The 13,807-nt window shown below is 41.8% G+C and overlaps 1 protein-coding gene across 3 annotated transcripts in view; it reads right to left on the reverse strand.

Annotated features, from left to right (window-relative positions):
* Positions 1 to 13,807, reverse strand: part of oga (O-GlcNAcase) — a 51,531-nt gene that overhangs the window by 17,437 nt on the left and 20,287 nt on the right. For 2 of the 3 annotated variants that reach the window (XM_061910159.1, XM_061910157.1), the window contains exons 10-12: positions 11,971 to 12,240; positions 8,902 to 9,105; positions 8,531 to 8,705 (exon numbers count right to left, since the gene is read on the reverse strand). In XM_061910159.1, coding sequence (XP_061766143.1) covers positions 8,531 to 8,705; positions 8,902 to 9,105; positions 11,971 to 12,240 — 649 coding nt within the window. The remainder of the gene's footprint in view (positions 1 to 8,530; positions 8,706 to 8,901; positions 9,106 to 11,970; positions 12,241 to 13,807) is intronic. The other variant, XM_061910158.1, reaches the window with a different exon arrangement.

Below are 13,807 nucleotides of genomic sequence, written 5' to 3' on the forward strand. Positions count from 1 at the left end.
GGACTGCTCTCTAGCAGATAACACAATTAGGGATGCAATGAAGCCCTGGCATGGTCTAATCTGACACATGTACCAAGCACATATAACAACTACACATGTGGATAAGTAGGAGCAAGTGCAAGGGTTAATTTTGGAAGCAAAGAGTAAAATTCCCTCAGGTAGGTGCATCAGGCTGGTCTGAGCCACATCTACAAGCCTACTGACAGACACAAAACAAAAAAAAAGCACAAGTTAGAGAGAAGCTGCCGAGGGAGAAAGGGGAACATTTGAGGGTTAACGCTCAAAATCGCTGCGCAAAAAAAAAAATGTGACTTCATCCGCTGGGCTGCTACTCAGATTAAATCTTTCACAATTAAGGGCTCTAATTCAAGAAAAGAAATTGCATGAATCCGTTTCGCCTGCACTGCGCATACATCGGCCACTGTCGATCCAATAGCAGTAGAAACTTGTACTGTGGATTCTTCTAGTGAAAGGAGAAAACAGTAGAAAATCATTATTAGAAGGTGCACTCAGTACAGAAACCAGGGAGGTTGTGACTGAGTGCTGGCTGCACAGCTTTGAGCATGGGGACAAGGCAGAGATCATTTATGCACATCTTCAGAGAATTATCACTATAATAAACTCAGAGATTCAGTTCCCTATTGTTACGGCACTGAGCCGGTAGTCTCCAGTTGCGGGTTTGCTGCCTGCTGTGTACTAGGAGTCTTCAGCTTTACCACATAGCTGGACAGAAACCTGTGAATGAAACTGAGTTACAGGCCATGCTGGCGCGTCAATCTATTGACAACGCACTCTCGTGTGTTCACAGGAATCAATGTTATTTAGTCTGACACAAAAGTGAAGCATCAGAGGTACAGAATACCTTATTTCCTCAAATAGTGGCTGCCACGCTAATAGACGCCATACCCCGGCTATTTACAGTCCATTTCCAACTCAAATTGATCCCCTTTTGCCCTTTCAAGAAGAAAATACTAAGCGGTGCCACATATGTCCAAGTACTGGCCTCCTGCAATTTCCAGAAAGTCCATATTTTATCCTACAATATTTGCCTCTTAATCTGAAATTATTTCAACACGTTTTGGAGTAGTACAAATACAGTAAATGGCAAACAAAGTGTTTAATTTATTCAGTGCAACAGAACAAAAATACCAAAATAATTATTTAATAAGAATAATATAATTACAAAGGTTGCCCTTTGTCACCGATTCTGTTCATAACTTTTATGGACAGAATTTCTAGGCGCAGTCAAGGCGTTGAGGGGTTCCGGTTTGGTGGCCGCAGGATTAGGTCTCTGCTTTTTGCAGACGATGTGGTCCTGTTGGCTTCATCTGGCCGGGATCTTCAGCTCTCACTGATCGGTTCGCAGCCGAGTGTGAAGCGGCCGGAATGAGAATCAGCACCTCCAAATCCGAGTCCATGGTTCTCTCCCGGAAAAGGGTGGAGTGCCATCTCCGGGTTGGGGAGGAGACCCTGCCCCAAGTGGAGGAGTTCAAGTACCTAGGAGTCTTGTTCACGAGTGAGGGAAGAGTGGATCGTGAGATCGACAGGCGAATCGGTGCGGCGTCTTCAGTAATGCGGACGCTGTACCGATCTGTTGTGGTGAAGAAGGAGCTGAGCCGGAAGGCAAAGCTCTCAATTTACCGGTCGATCTACGTTCCCATCCTCACCTATGGTCATGAGCTTTGGGTCATGACCGAAAGGATAAGATCACGGGTACAAGCGGCCGAAATGAGTTTCCTCCGCCGTGTGGCGGGTCTCTCCCTTAGAGATAGGGTGAGAAGCTCTGCCATCCGGGAGGAACTCAAAGTGAAGCCGCTGCTCCTCCACATCGAGAGGAGCCAGATGAGGTGGTTCGGGCATCTGGTCAGGATGCCACCCGAACGCCTCCCTAGGGAGCTGTTTAGGGCACGTCCAACCGGTAGGAGGCCACGGGGAAGACCCAGGACACGTTGGGAAGACTATGTCTCCCGACTGGCCTGGGAACGCCTCGGGATCCCCCGGGAAGAGCTAGACGAAGTGGCTGGGGAGAGGGAAGTCTGGGCTTCCCTGCTTAGGCTGCTGCCCCCGCGACCCGACCTCGGATAAGCGGAAGAAGATGGATGGATGGATGGATGGATAATTACAATTAAAAGCCAATGACTTAATGACTCTGGGCATTATCCCACACATGTTTTTTGATTGATTGATTGATTGATACTTTTATTAGTAAATTGCACAGTACAGTACATATTCCGTACAATTGACCACTAAATGGTAACACCCCAATAAGTTTTTCAACTTGTTTAAGTCGAGGCTCCCGTTATTCAATTCATGGTTACTTCCTGACATAACCCTGGCAGGGGATCGATCTCGTGACTTGTGCTTCCAAGAGCAGAATCTCACACCACTTCTCACTAATAAGTGACGGGGTGAAAATTATTTTTATATTCAGAGCAGTAGTGATGGAGCAGGACAAGACTGGGAAGACGTGTGCTTTAACAGTTTACGTAAAGTGCCCTGTCTGATATCATTTGATCGTTTTACAGGCTATTTATAGTTGTCAGGCATGTTTCACATGTCTGCAACGGCATATCCATGGGCCGGACTTAACAGAATTATCGTACATAAACCAGAGCAAGGCACAGCAAAAAATACAAAAATAAATAAACAGCCATACATTAATCGACCCACCAGTACTGGCCTGTCTGCCCCGAGTTGTGTCAGTACACAGACAGAACAAATTAGGACTGATATCTTTTAGAGTGGATTCGTTTATGTAGGTACAGGTAGGTTAGGTAGTATGTACATACCTAGGTAGGTTCAGTGAGTTAGGGTCGTAATACAATATTGTAACACGCATTACACTGTAATAAAAAATTTAAGGGATGGGATCCTATTATGCAAAAGCATCTTTTCTTACTTGATGTTACATGTTTTTGTGTATTTGGTAGGGGTGTAACGGTATATGTATTTGTATTGAACCGTTTCGGTTCGATTCGGAGGTGTACCGAACGAGTCTCCACGTTGACATATTAAGTAGCGTACCGCACGTTCAATCAATCAATCAATCAATGTTTACTTATATAGCCCTAAATCACTAGTGTCTCAAAGGGCTGCACAAACCACCACGACATCCTCGGTAGGCCCACATAAGGGCAAGGAAAACTCACACCCAGTGGGACATCGGTGACAATAATGATCCAGTGGGACGTCTGTGACAATAATGATTATGAGAACCTTAGAGAGGAGGAAAGCAATGGATGTCGAGCGGGTCTAACATGATCGCTGTGAACGGGACTCTCGCTGCTGAGTTGGACCCGCTTTGGACTGGACTCTCGCGACTGTGTTGGATCCATTGTGGATTGAACTTTCACAGTATCATGTTAGACCCTACGTTGTGTAAACAATGCACACCGGGGCACAACACACGGCATGCTAGCAACGACTGGGCTACAATAGACTGATCATACCTCCTCTTTTCACCGGACATGTCCTCTTTTGCAGAGCTGTCCGGGTGGAGTTTCTTAAACGCCTCAAATGTCCGGCATTTTGAGTTAGGCTTGCGTGTATTTTCAATGTACGTTCAAGGGTTAAAAACCAAACAAATTGTGTGCGCAGCAACATTGGTGAGGGAGGGCAGACACAGAGAGAGCAAGAGAGTTATCTAAAACGCGCATTCGTCGCCAGGCTCTCCTTTTTATCCATAGATTTATCAGATTACAATTTTTATTATCTAAGGCAAAGGTGTCAAAAGTGTGCGCCGGAGGCCATTTGCGGCCCACAGCTAATGTTTCAAAGGCCCACGGCACATTCTAAAAATACTATTAAAATAAACAAAAACATAACAAAAGTGACATAAAAAAGCTTTAAGATTTAATGTAATTTAGAAAAAGTTGCAATGTTGACTAATAAAACAGAGCTGTTTTTTTTCTTTCAAACTGTCATTGCTCAAAACATAATATTGAATCAAAATATTATTATGAATTATTGACCTATACAAGGTTCAAATTACTTCACATCAAATATTCCACTAAGAAAAATATTTTTGGTGGAAGATATTGCAAATTTGGTAAATAAATAACCAAAAAATTTCTATTTTGTTGTTTTCTCACTGTACCGAAAATGAACCGAACCGTGACCTCTAAACCGAGGTAGGTACCGAACCGAAATTTTTGTGTACTGTTAGTATTTGGGATCCACATAAGTCCCAAAAATTTGAAATCAACCCATTGAGGTATGGCGGGGATAACTATAAATGATAATAAATAAATGGGTTGTACTTGTATAGCGCTTTTCTACCTTCAAGGTACTCAAAGCGCTTTGACACTACTTCCACATTTACCCATTCACACACACATTCACACACTGATGGAGGGAGCTGCCATGCAAGGCGCCAACCAGCACCCATCAGGAGCAAGGGTGAAGTGTCTTGCTCAGGACACAACGGACGTGACGAGGTTGGTACTAGGTGGGATTTGAACCAGGGACCCTCGGGTTGCGCACGGCCACTCTCCCACTGCGCCACGCCGTCCCTATAAAACAGTTTTGCCTTCCTTCATACTTCCTCAAAAGAGCTATTTGGAATTCCCACCGGTTATGATGTTTTACAATTGGGGATGTCAGCAGATATCTTCATATGTGGTAGGGGTTTATCCGAAGAGCTTTGTGCGAGTTTGCCGTTGTAGTTATAAATAAGTTCCTTATTTTTCTCTATCCTCTTTTTGTGGGGCAGACATACATACATGCACATGCATCCTCCGATGTTGCTATTTCTGTTAAAAAGCATTAAAAGATTACAGTTGGTACAAAATGCGGCTGCTAGACTTTTGACAAGAACAAGAAAGTTTGATCACATTACGCCTGTACTGGCTCACCTGCACTGGCTTCCTGTGCACTTAAGATGTGACTTTAAGGTTTTACTACTTACGTATAAAATACTACACGGTCTAGCTCCATCCTATCTTGCCGATTGTATTGTACCATATGTCCCGGCAAGAAATCTGCATTCAAAGGACTCCGGCTTATTAGTGATTCCCAAAGCCCCAAAAAAGTCTGCGGGCTATAGAGCTTTTTCATTTCGGGCTCCAGTACTCTGGAATGCCCTCCCGGTAAAAGTTCGAGATGCCACCTCAGTAGAAGCATTTAAGTCTCACCTTAAAACTCATTTGTATACTCTAGCCTTTAAATAGACTCCCTTTTTAGACCAGTTGATCTGCCGTTTCTTTTCTTTTTCTTCTATGTCCCACTCTCCCTTGTGGAGGGGGTCTGGTCCGATCCGGTGGCTATGTACTGCTCGCCTGTGTATCGGCTGGGGACATCTCTGCGCTTCTGATCCGCCTCCGCTTGGGATGGTTTCCTGCTGGCTCCGCTGTGAACGGGACTCTCGCTGCTGTGTTGGATCCGCCTTGGACTGGACTCTCGCGACTGTGTTGGATCCATTATGGATTGAACTTTCACAGTATCATGTTAGACCCGCTCGACATCCATTGCTTTCCTCCTCTCCAAGGTTCTCATAGTCATCATTGTCACCGACGTCCCACTGGGTGTGAGTTTTCCTTGCCCTTATGTGGGCCTACCGAGGATGTCGTAGTGGTTTGTGCAGCCCTTTGAGACACTAGTGATTTAGGGCTATATAAGTAAACATTGATTGATTGATTGATTGATTGAAAAAGTAGCGTCTGGTTCGAACTTACAGTATGTCTGTCAGTAGACCCGATATGGAAGCGCTAAAAACTACAACATGGCCAACGGCGTATATCCATCCATTTTCTACCGCTTATTCCCTTTGGGGTAGCGGGGGGCAGGTATAGACATAGTCAAATGCCATCCATCCATTTTCTACCGCTTGTCCCGTTAGGGGTGGCAGGGTGTGCTGGAGCCTATCTCAGCTGCATTCGGGTGCAAGGCGGGGTACACCCTGGACAAGTCGCCACCTCATCACAGGGTCAAAGTGGAGGCACGTAAATAAAACCGCCTACAAAAGGCGCATCCCAAAGAGATGGCCAGAAAGTGGTTTAAAGATGGTCTGTAAAACATAATCTGTGCAAAAATTTGGACTAAAGAACCACCGTTACATGTTATGTCGACTATAAAGTAGAAAAAAATTACAATGTGACCTCTCTTACGTATAAAATACTAATATTTTTGTTAAGAGGAATTCTTTAAAGTAACATAACACACCAATAAATGCTTTACCACTAAGATACCAGGTACTCCTTACAGTTAAATAAATCCCCTCCCAGCAACTAAATGAGGAAATACAGTATATGTACTTACAAGAGGATAGTTCCATCTTGATTCAGAATAATGAGTGTTTTTTTAAGACTGCAGCATCACGTGTGAAGTACAAAACCGAAAACCAGTGAAGTTGGCATGTTGTGGAAATCGTAAATAAAAACAGAATACAATGATTTGCAAATCCTTTTCAACTTATATTCAATTGAATGGATTGCAAAGACAAGATACTTGACGTTCAAACTGGTAAACTGATATTTTTTGTAAATATTAGCTTATTTGTAATTTGATGCCTGCTACATGTTTCAAAATAGCTAGCACAAGTGGCTAAAAAGACTGAGAAAGCTCATCAAACACTTATTTGGAACATCCCACAGGTGTGCAGGCTAATTAGGAACCGGTGGGTGGCATGATAGGGTATAAAATCAGCTTCCATGAATGCTCAGTCATTCAAAACAAGAATGGGGCGAGAGTCATCACTTTGTGAACAAATGCCTGAGCAAACAACATTTCTCAACGAGCTATTGCAAGGAATTTAGGGATTTCACCATCTATGGTCCGTAATATCATCAAAAGGTTCAGAAAATCTGGAGAAATCACTGCATGTAAGTGGCAATGCCAGTGACCTGTGATCCCTCATGGAGTACTGCATCAAAAACAGACATCGGTGTGTAAAGGATATCACCACGTGGGCTCAGGAACACTTCAGAAAACCACTGCCAGTAACTACAGTTCGTCGCTACATATGTAAGTGCATGCTGAAACTCTATTATGCAAAACGGTGTGTAAAGGATATCACCACGTGGGCTCAGGAACACTTCAGAAAACCACTGCCAGTAACTACAGTTTGTCGCTACATATGTAAGTGCGTGCTGAAACTCTACTATGCAAAACGAAAGCCATATATCAACAACACCCAGAAAGGCCGCCGGCTTCGCTGGGCCCGAGCTCATTTAAGATTGACTGATGCTAAAAGAAAAAGTATTCTGTGGTCTGACGAGTCCACATTTCAAATTGTTTTTGGAAACTGTGGACGTTGTGTCCTCCGGACCAAAGATGAAAAGAACCATCCAGACTGTTATAGGCGCAAAGTTCAAAAGCCAGCATTTGTGATGGTATGGGGTGTATTAGTGCCCAAGGCATGGGTAACTTACACATATGTACAATTAATGCTGAATGGTACATACAGGTTTTGGAGCAACATATGTTGTCACCCAAGCAACGTCTTTCATGGACGCCTCTGCTTATTTCAACAAGACAATGCCATGCTACATTCTGCATGTGTTACAACAGCATGGTTTCGTAGAAAAAGAGTATGGGTACTAGACTGGCCTGCCTGTAGTGCAGACCTGTCTCCCATTGAAAATGTGTGGCGCAATATGAAGCCTAAAATACCACAATGGAGACCCCGGACTGTTGAACTTAAGCTGTACATCAAGCAAGAATGGGAAAGAATACGGCCTGAAAAGCTTCAGAAATTTGTCTCCTCAGTTCCCAAATGTTTAGAGAGTGTTGTTAAAAGGAAAGGCCATGTAACACTGTGGCAAAAACTTTTTTTTTGCAATGTGTTGCTGCCATCTAATTCTATATTAATGATTATTTGCCCAAAAAAATATGTTTCCAAGTTTGAACATTAAATATCTTGTCTTTGCATATCTATTCAGTTGAATATAAGTTAAAAAGGATTTGCAAATCATTGTATTCTGTTTTTCTTTACAATATTTACACAACGTGCCAATTTCACTGGTCTTGGGTTTTGTCATATAAAATAAAAGAAAAACAATTTATTTTTTATGCACCAGAATGGCCTTTCAATAGTCAGTGAATCAACTTCTCGCTAAGCTCGCATGCGCGCAAGGGCGTGGAGGAGGAAGAGGGGTGCCTCACAGGTGCCCATCCCCACAGACAAGAGAGATGGAAGCAAGTGGGTTGGTGTGAGAGAGTGAAGTTGTGACATTACTGGATACACAGCAAGCAGCAGGAACCCTGATGGGACAATTACCACTGGGATCTGGTTTGGATTTTGTCATACAATGGAGTTGTAGCTGTGCAGGCAGCATTTAGTCAGATTTAGAAAAAAAAAAAAATGAATAGGCATGTATGTAGTAAATAAGAACATATGCCAATATATGGCAGTGTAGTAAAGCTAGAATTAAACTACAACCTATTAATTAAAGTATAAAAGGCCACGCCAATCCTGTATACAGGTGCTGGTCATGTACTTTAGGTTGCTTTTTTTTGGCTCTGGACCACTAATTTAACTGTATAATATGCCTATTGGGGTCCTTAAAAGCCACGTAGTTCCGCTCATACACACCTAGCCATTGGACAAAGGACTTGACCATAGAAATGATGCTCTTGATGTCCCAGATGTAAGGGTAGAGGTCGTACAGGATCGTGCGGTTGGCTGTGTTGGACAAACGTGTGAACATCTGGATAACCGAGCAGCACATGTCCTCAAATTTCTCCGCCCTCAACTGCCATTCTGCAACCTGCAGGACAAAAAGAATGATACAGTTTTGTTCTGAAAACCAAAATACACAATTCAATGCTTTGGGGGCTAGTCCACTTCATATCCTGCTGATGTGACACCACCCAATGGGCATTTTGGGTACTACACATCCACCATTTTGTTTCTAACACAGCTCTGCGGTTAAAAGAAAAAAACACACTAAATTTTATACCAACCTTGTCGGTTTCTTTTCTCTTGCAGTTGACGCTGACGACGCTGCTGTTGGCTCTCAGCCAGTTGAACTCCTTCAGCATCTGCAAGGCCTTGGGGCCGTGCTCGTAAGGCAGGTAGAAGAGTTCTGCCAGCAGGCTCAGGTCCTCGATGGAGAGTGGTTCCACTGTGAAAAGCGGCTTCTCATTGGGACCGGGCACAAACACCTCCTGTAAGGACAAAACCAAGAGTGATAAGTGTTATAAATGACGCCTTAGATGGTTCATCCATCCATCCATTTTCTACCGCTTATTCCCTTTTTTTTGGGGGTGGCGGGGGGCGCTGGCGCCTATCTCAGCTACAATCGGGCGGAAGGCGGGGTACACCCTGGACAAGTCGCCACCTCATCGCAGGGCCAACAAAGATAGACAGACAACATTGAGAATCTATTGTCTGAATTGAAATCTGACAAACCTTGTGGTCATGATAATATAGATAGTAGACTTTTAAAGTTGTCAGCTGGAATAATAGCCAGTCCGATATGCTATATTTTTAACTTAAGTTTTAAAGAAGGAATCTATCCTCAAGTATGGAAGGTCGCAAGAGTGACTCCTCTACCAAAAAATAGGAAAGAAACATTCACTGGATTAAATAGTAGGCCCATTAGCATTTTACCAGTATTAGGAAAATTAATGGAAACAATTATATTTAAGCAAATTCAAAAGTATTTCTCTATAAATAACATTCATTCAGACTTTCAACATGCATATAAAACTGGCTATTCAACATGCACAGCTCTCACACAAATAACAGATGACTGGCTAAAACAAATTGACAGTAAATTATTAGTTGGCACAGTGCTACTAGATTTTAGTGCAGCTTTTGATATTATTGATCATAAACTACTACTTATAAAACTGTCTGCTTATGGTTTTAAACTCTCAGCGATTAACTGGATGAAAAGCTACCTAGTCAACAGACAGCAATGTGTCATGTTCAATGGAACCCTTTCAAATATTAAAACATTATATTGTGGTATTCCACAGGGAAGTTGCCTGGGACCTTTATTATACTCAATATTTGTAAATGATATGTCATGTATTTTAAAGAATAGTTGCTGTGCAATTTACGCAGATGACACAACAATATATGCACATGCAGATAATTGCACCGACCTGAGCACTATACTACAAGATGAGGTCATGCGGATTTCAAAATGGGTTACAGAAAATAAGATGAAACTTAATATTTCCAAAACAAAATGTCTTGTTATTTGCTCAAAACATGCTCATAGAAAGGAACGCATATTAAATGTTTCTCTGAACGGAGTTCATGTTGAACAAGTTAAAGAGGCCAGGTTGCTGGGAGTTACAATAGATGAAAGACTATCTTGGGCCACTCACATTAAAAACATAGTAACAAAAATGAGCAGAAGCATTTCAATCATAAGAAGAAGTGCCTATTTTTTAACTAACACATCTATGAAGCAAGTTATACAATCCCTTGTATTGTCACATATGGACTACTGCCCAGCAATCTGGTCTAATGCATCTAAACAAGATCTAAATAAAATCCAGCTTACCCAAAACAGAGCTGCCAGACTAGCTCTCCATTGCTCATTTAGGACTGGCATTGAGATCATGCATCATGAATTGTCATGGATGAAAGTTGATGAAAGACTGGCTTGTAGTTTGATTCTATTTTTAAAAAACATCTATACATACCATAAACCCTCATATCTGTATTCTCAGCTCTTGCTTGCCAGTGACAGTCACAACTACGGTACCAGGCTAGCCCAAAGAGGTGCGCTCACACGTCTTAAACCCAAAAGTGATGTTTTGAAAAAGACTGTAATGTATCGGGCAATCACTTACTGGAACAGACTTCCACAATATCTGCTATCAATCACCAGCATAGTGGGCTTTAAGAAAAAACTAAAAGGAGAAGTATTGTGTAAAGAGATTATTTTAGATTGTACCTAATGTCATGACTGTTTTTATTGACTATTGAATATTTTATTGATTATGGGATGAGCAGCAGAAAATGGATGGATGATACTTTTCCGTCACTTATTGTTTGTCTTTGGTACACTAATGTGTTTTAGGCCATTGGTTCTTTGTTTTATTTTTGCAAAAATGTATACAGTATATCTATTTTTATATTGCTATTTTTATCTTTGGTATGAAAATTATTAAGTAACAACATCTATTAGTATTTTTTGGTTCTTTGTTGTTGCTATTTTTGTATTATGACAATTTATTATTGGATCATGTTGTACTGCATTTTAATCGTTTGTTCTGTGGTTGTGTGATGTTTTTTGCCTGGACCCCAGGAAGAATAGTCTCCACTGCGGTGTAGACTAATGGGGATCCTTAATAAACTAATAAACTAAACTAATAAACTAACATTCACACACTAGGGCCAATTTAGTGTTGCCAATCAACCTATCCCCAGGTGCATGTCTTTGGAAGTGGGAGGAAGCCGGAGTACCTGGAGGGAACCCACGCATTCACGGGGAGAACATGCAAATTCCACACAGAAAGATCCCCATCCTGGATTTGAACCCAAGACTGCAGGACCTTCGTATTGTGAGGCAGACGCACTAACCCCTCTGCCACCGTGAAGCCTTTAGATGGTTCAATAAAACATCAATCAATCAATCAATGTTTACTTATATAGCCCTAAATCACTAGTGTCTCAAAGGGCTGCACAAACCACCACGACATCCTCGGTAGGCCCACATAAGAGCAAGGAAAACTCACACCCAGTGGGACATCGGTGACAATGATGTCCCAGTGGGACGTGGGTGACAATGATGACTATGAGAACCTTGGAGAGGAGGAAAGCAATGGATGTCGAGCGGGTCTAACATGATACTGTGAGAGTTCAATCCACAATGGATCCAACACAGTCGCGAGAGTCCAGTCCAAAGCGGATCCAACACAGCAGCGAGAGTCCTGTTCACAGCGGAGCCAGCAGGAAACCATCACAAGCGGAGGCGGATCAGCAGCGCAGAGATGTCCCCAGCCGATACACAGGCAAGCAGTACATGGCCATTATAATTTTAAGTGCTTCCTATTTACGTCTACTTGTACCTGTTTGAGTTGATCGTCTGTCTGCATGGGGGCAATATCACTCCCGGAGTCTTCTAGTATGGACTCTTCTGAAGATTTGGACTCGCCCAAGCTCTCCTTGTCTGTATCCATGGGCTTGAGGTCTTCTGCCATTTTGTCGGCCAAAACAGGACCCTCATGTTTCTCTTCTGCGTCCGCTTCATCTGCATCGGGCTCATCCGGCTTCTCGACCACCATTTCCATGGGCTCCTCATCTGAATCCTTCTTCTCCACTTCCACCTCCACCTCCACCTGCACAGGTGGAATATATGAAAATAGTGGCCAAATGTCTTTGTTTACTCAACAGCAGTAAGTACCAGGCATATATTAAGGCAGTGGTACTCAACCTTTTTTCCTGTGAAATTTTTTTTTAATTCAAGTACCCCCTAATCAGAACCAAGCATTTTTGGTTGAAAAAAAGAGATAAAGAAGTAAAATACAGCACTATGTCATCAGTTTCTGATTTATTCAATTGTATAACAGTGCAAAATATTGCTCATTTGTAGTGGTCTTTCTTGAACTATTTGGAAATAAAGATATAAAAATAACTAAAAACTTGTTGAAATATTAACAAGTGATTCAATTATAAATAGATATTTCTACACATAGAAGTAATCATCAACTTAAAGTGCCCTCTTTGGGGATTGTAATAGAGATCCATCTGGATTCATCAACTTCATTCTAAACATTTCTTCACAAAAAAAGAAATCTTTAACATCAATATTTATGGAACATGTCCACAAAAATCTAGCTGTCAACACTGAATATTGCATTGTTGTATTTCTTTTCACAGTTTATGAACTTACATTCATATTTGTTTGAAGTATTATTCAATAAATATATTTATATAGGATTTGTGAATTGTTGCTATTTTTTGAATATTTTTATTTAAAAAATCTCACGTACCCCTTGGCATACCTTCAAGTACCCCCAAGCGTACGCTTACCCCCATTTGAGAACCACTGTATTAGGATGTATTTTATCCAAATACTTCATACATCTTCAATCAAATACTTATTTTCATAAATATAACAAAGTCGTCCCTAGCTTCAAATATTGTGGCTTCACCACGATGCAGATTTTTGGGGATTTTTGAAAAGCATATTATACAAATTTTGCTCCTAATTTAAGCATTTTCAAGCAAAAATGACTAAACTAAAAATATCACTACGACAGTAGTACTGGCTGCTTGAGGAGACCAAGCCAGTCAGAGCGCAGTGTTCAGTATCGTGGCCACTGATAGGCTCAGCCTCAAGCAGCATTACTCTTAGATTATCAATCAATCAATCAATGTTTACTTATATAGCCCTAAATCACTAGTGTCTCAAAGGGCTGCACAAACCACTACGACATCCTCGGTAGGCCCAACAGACTGTAAGGTGAAAAAAGGGTGTTATTTCATTATTTTCAAGAGGACTCTTATAATGTTAAACTTTTTGTCCGGAACCATTTACAGCGATATGCAAATATGAATCATACCAGTCTTTGGATCTTTTCCAATTTCCTACGATTTTACTCAAGTCAGTTGTGTTTGCTCTAGGTGCAACTTTAAAGGCCTACTGAAAGCCACTACTACCGACCACGCAGTCTGATAGTTTATATATCAACGATGAAATATTAACATTGCAACACATGCCAATACGGCCGCTTTAGTTTACTAAATTGCAATTTTAAATTTCCCGCGAGGTATCCTGTTGAAAACGTCGCGGAATGATGACGCTTATGTTGACGCGTGCTTGTGACGTTATTGGTTGGAGCGGACATTACAGCCCAGCACCACTCACGGCTAAAAGTCGTCTCTTTTCATCGCATAATTACA

The sequence above is a fragment of the Nerophis ophidion genome, linkage group LG09 (genome assembly GCF_033978795.1).
Source record: "Nerophis ophidion isolate RoL-2023_Sa linkage group LG09, RoL_Noph_v1.0, whole genome shotgun sequence".
In the NCBI taxonomy this organism is placed as follows: Eukaryota; Metazoa; Chordata; class Actinopteri; order Syngnathiformes; family Syngnathidae; genus Nerophis; species Nerophis ophidion.